Here is a 5,106-nt window from a genome sequence, read left to right on the forward strand (position 1 = left end):
ACAGTAGGATACATGGGAAATGGTAATTGCCTGTCTGTAGGTAACCTTAAATATTAACACTGACCTGACCTTGGGACGGCCAGCTGCCCACATCAGCAGCACCTATTGCTGTCTGCCTGCAAGAGAGAACTCCTTGGGCTGGACCCTGAGCACACAGAGCTCCAGGTGGACCTTTATCCTCTGCTCCTCTCCTTGGGGACACTGATCTTCCTGTGGAGTCTCATAAGCTCATCAGGGTACTTGGCTAGTGGCCTGGGCACTTGTCCTCTGTTCTCTGTGCTGAGACTCAGGAGGAGATGCCCAGGTGACCGAGCCTAGATGTGGCTCTCAGGAGAGTGCACTGACTGAACCCATGACACTCAGACAGCCACAAATCATTGCTCACTTTCAGTTCTAAAAGAGGGTCAAACTCCATCCCTGTCCCCAGGCTCCCCAGATCACCTGGAGTCAGAAGTCTGGGAGAGAGGGCTGGAGCCAGGGCATCCTGGTGCTCACCTCGCAGTGAGGATCCCTGGTTTCCTCAACCAGGCCCTGCCTGAGTCTCACAGGGGCCTTCTCAGGACCAAATTCATGTTGAAGGCCCCAAGAGTCTGTGCTGAGTCTGATCCCTCTGTTTGGGTCATCCCAGCATACGTCCTCCTCTCTGCCGGGTGGATTCAGGTGAGGGATTCTCATCTGTTACATTCGTCTCAGCTGTATGTCTTGCACTAAATTCTCAAACCACACATGATGACAAAATACAGAGGGGAGGTACACACTGTCCAGGCTGACAGCTTTGTAGGGATTAGCCACACCCAGCACCGAGAGGTCACAGAGAATTACTCACGGTGTACGTGGAGCTGCACAGGTATTTCGTTCCTATCACCTCTTGGAGTGAAGGTCTGTAGCGTGTAGAATCCTGTGTCGTTCTGGTTGACGTTCTGGAACAGCAAGGATCCATTGGGAAATATGGTTTCCCTACCACTGTGTGCAGGCCCTGTCCTATTTTCATTTCTGGGTATTAAATATCGTGCAATTTCATTGGCATTGCCTAAACGTTTCCCTTTGTACCAGTAAAAGACAAAAACATTCTCAGGCAGGTTGTGGACAACCAGAAGAACGTTCTTCCCTTCAGCAACCAGGGGCGGCACCAGTTCAACATGGAGTTGAGCAGAGGTGGGGGAGCTCCAGAAGGTTAACAATGAGGCTACGAGCGAAGAAAGAGAAATCATCAATATTGGGAACTTTGTATTTGTTAGAAATATAGGGCCCTTATCCTGAGAAGTTATGTTCCTCCCTCTACCTTAGAGTGTGTGTGTGTGTGTGTGTGTGTGTGTGTGTGTGTGTGTCCTCCTGAGCCGAGGTCAGCAGCATGGTCTCCATTAGCTCAGTGTCCTGAACTTGTCACTTCCCCTCTGGAACGTTCTTCCTCAGGGCTCACCCCTCATGGCCCTCAGATCCCTGCTCACTCTCACAGGTCTGGGGGAGGATACAGGGTACTCCTTCCCTGACCTCCCCCTAGGGTCCCCGAGTCTTCAGTTTCTGACCCTCTCTGCTGTTTCCTCGGTGGCTCTTGTCAATCCCCCGTCATCACCTTCTAGAAGTCCTTGCGGGTCTGTTCCCTAGTCCCCTAGGATGAGGGTTGTGTGAGGTCTAGTCTGTTCTTTGTTTAAGCCCCACTGCCTGGAACAGGCTTAGATGCCTGTTGATGAATGAATATATGTTCCAGGCCCTGCGTGTACAGAGGCTTATTTATGAATTTCTTCCATTGGTAGCTAAGAACAATGTTTAATACCCATCTCGGGGTTATTGGAGAATCATTCTGACACTGTTGGGAACGTCTGTCTTCAGCATATAGTGCTCAGTGGTGATTAGCTTAGAACAGGATCACTTGAGTGTCTCCTCCCCCTTACTAATCCCTGTACACTGAGACCTTCTAGTTGCTGAGACTCTGTCCCTCGTAGTGTCCCCTCTCAGGTTCTGTTCTTCCCTTGGCGACCCCAACCAGTGTCTGTGCCTCCCTCCCATGCCCAGGGAATGGGCCCCTCACCTGTGAACAGCAGCCGCTGCCAACAGATACTCCCAGTGCGTGGAGGGGCAGAGAGGGGCTCCGTGGTCAGGGCTGCTCTGTCCTCCCTCTGTGGAGAAGAGCTTCGGCCCCAGCACTGCTCCCCAGCCCTGCTGCTGTGCTGTCAGCTCTGCTGTCCTTCCTCCCTAGACCTCAGCCTCCTCCCAGGCAGAAGCCCCTCCCAGAGTCACATGGGCTGAGGGCTGAGGGCGGGGTCCGTGTCCAGCACACAGCTTTGTGCCCTCCTCTCTCAGAGCTGCCAGCCTCCCTCTGCCCTGTGTCTCCTCAATGGTTCAGTCCTCTAGAGCACACTTAGACACCAAGGCTGACAGGGAACAGCAGCTCACCCAGGGCTGACGTCTGCTGTGTCCTGGCCTTGGTCTGACAGCACCGAGGGGGAGCCCTGCCCTCCAAATCCACGTTGTGTTCTTCCTTGTGAAGAGCAGCTGAGCACCCAGGCTTCCCTCAGTTCTCTGGGAAGGTGGGATTTACTCCCTGCAGGAGGTGACAGAGCTGTCTCTGGAGCTGGAAAGTGAGACGCTGAGTGATGACTAGTGGAGGGGAGGGGGGAGCCAATCCTTGTCACTAGTGTCCAGTCTGGACTCTCTCTGATCCAAGGACGGAGGCCCAGGAGCAGTTGTCTCAGGCGTTTCTTTTCCTGGTGTGCAGGAGGAGGTGACCTGTGTGTCCTGGAAAGAGGACTGTGGGCTCCACCATGCTATGCAGGGTTCAGGGAGACCCTCCAGCTCCCTGTGCAGGCTGAGCTGGGGCCCATGTCTCCTGTGACCTTTCTGGGATGCCTCTGGCCTCTGCCTCAGCCACTCCCCTAGTGTCAACCTTCTCTTTACCCAATGGTGATGTCAGGAGGGAGAGGACTACACAGCATCTCCTCACGGAGTAATGTGCTCAGAGACACAGGAATTAGCCGGTAGGTCAGAGCAGGATTAAGGGAAGGGATCTCTAGGTCAGCTGGGACAGGGTTAGAAACCAGGCTCTGCAAGATCAGTTCTAGTCTCATGGAAGTAATTCTGTGTGGTGATTTTGTGTCCTGATGTCACCCTCTGGACATCACTAGGAGATCTTCAGCTCACGTTTAGGGTTGTGGCAGAGATGATGGCCAGTCCCTGATGCTATGAACTGGCCTGATACCTGGAAACAGATGAGCTCTATATCCAGGCTGCAGGCCAGTCATCCTGTTCACTATGGCAGCCCAGACTTTCACAACCACATCCAGCACAGAATGGGTCTAGGTGAGTCTAGGGAGAGTTTGGGAGTCTGGGGAGAGTGCACCCAGAAAATGAGGACCCTCAGGAGGAGCCATGCACCTCCAAAGTTTCAAGGAAAGTCCTGGGACGGTCTCTTGAGACTCTAGGGAGAGGACACCAGCATAGGCAGAGTGCCTGCACATCATGTCTCTGGTCCATCTCTTGTCTCAAAACCCGTGTATTCTTTGCCCAAAGGATCCTGAGGGGTCTGCATAAAGAGCACTATCTGACCTTAATGGATGTGTTTTATCCTCTTCCCTAAACACCGTTTTAAATTTTACAGTATTTATAACAAAAGTGCTAGCATAGCCTGTTAAGCATACAAATAAATACCATTAGTTGCAGCCAGTTGTGCAGCTACCACAGCTATTTCTAGATTTTATCACCTGAAACAAGCTGTAACCGTTTAACAGTAACTCCTCATGACCCTCAAGCCCTGCTGACCTCTAATCTATTTCCTTTCCCTAGGAATTAGCCAATTCTTGGTACTTTCTAAAAATGAGTTTTACTAACCTAAGCCTTTAATGTTTTTATTTATTATTTTTTAAATTTTTATGTATATGAATGTATTGCCTACATGTATGTAAGTGCACCTGTGTCCTGCATGGAAGTCAGAAGAGGACATCGGATCCTCCAGAACTGGAGTTACAGACTGTTGTTAGCTGCAGTGTGGGTGCTGGGATTTGAACCCGGGTTCTCTGCAAAGAGCAGCCAGAGCTTTTAATCTCTGAGTCAACTCTCCAGCCCCTAACCTAAGCCTTTTTATTTCTTGTTACCTATGTTGTAGCCTGCTGTACTTATTATTGTTGTTGTTGTCATTTCTCTTTTAAAACAGGACACCCACTCTGCAGCCCAGGTTGGCCTCTCAGGATTAGAAATATCCTACCCCAGGTTCCTAAATGCTGGGATTGCAGGTGTGAGCCATCCCATCTGGCACCAGAACTTTGCCTTTTTAGCTGTTTGATATTGCGGTGTACCGCATGCCACATTTATCTGTGTTCACCTGTCCCTGGACATGAGTTGTTTCCGTTGATTGCCTCTTGTGCTGCTGCTGGAAACTCTCTGAGCCTCTTTCCCATAAGGGTGTGTGGCCAGCAGGGGGAGTGCAGGGTCACATGACAATTCCCTTAGGCTCTGTTTGAAGCTAAGTGTTTGCTGTGGCCTAGCCACCTCGCCCATCCTTGTGTACTGGGCAGCATGGTGTTAACCAAGACAACTTGTCACCTGGCATTAAGCAGCATATTAGCCCAAAGCCAAGACCCAGGGTCGTCTCGTTCCTCATTGATTTGGAGCAGTGCTGTACCGAGGTTGTCAGTTTGCTCCCAGAGGTTGACCTGCCTTTCCATAAGGCACCCATTGACAAAGAGGTCCTGGCCAGTGGGACCTGCCAGAGTGTCCATATCTTCTCATCCCCAACAGCATTGGAACCAGCCACCATGAACTGTCCCGTAGCCTACACTGGTTCTCACATCCGTCAAAAAGCTTCTACTATCTGATGCCTTTGATGGGTACTGGCCTTTTCACACGCTTTCACACTCAAACTGAACCAGCATTTCTTCGTGGCCTTGAGCCTACTGGTCTCCAGGCTGTAACTGTACTTGGGGTTCTCCTGGGCGTCCAGTTTGCTGACCCACTGTGATTATCTTTGAGACATATCAACTCCCATGATCATGTGTGAGAATCCCTTCTAACACATCTCTCTTTGCACACACATTCGCATGGATCTGGGACTGTGGGGCCTGCTTCTCTGGAGAAGCCTGACTAAACACTCGAGTTCTGAAGTTTAAGAATATT

General features: G+C 51.0%; 1 protein-coding gene across 1 annotated transcript in view; it reads right to left on the reverse strand.

Annotated features, from left to right (window-relative positions):
- The window catches only part of LOC103749220 (carcinoembryonic antigen-related cell adhesion molecule 1), a 15,865-nt gene extending 11,153 nt beyond the window's left edge, over positions 1 to 4,712 (reverse strand). The window contains exons 1-3 of the mRNA XM_008852080.2: positions 4,537 to 4,712; positions 2,030 to 2,163; positions 827 to 1,186 (exon numbers count right to left, since the gene is read on the reverse strand). Of these exons, the coding sequence (XP_008850302.2) occupies positions 827 to 1,186; positions 2,030 to 2,163; positions 4,537 to 4,712 (670 nt within the window). The remainder of the gene's footprint in view (positions 1 to 826; positions 1,187 to 2,029; positions 2,164 to 4,536) is intronic.
- Between the last annotated feature and the right edge of the window lie 394 nt (positions 4,713 to 5,106).

The sequence above is a fragment of the Nannospalax galili genome, unplaced genomic scaffold (genome assembly GCF_000622305.1).
Source record: "Nannospalax galili isolate Female #2095 unplaced genomic scaffold, S.galili_v1.0 scaffold385, whole genome shotgun sequence".
NCBI lineage: Eukaryota > Metazoa > Chordata > Mammalia > Rodentia > Spalacidae > Nannospalax > Nannospalax galili.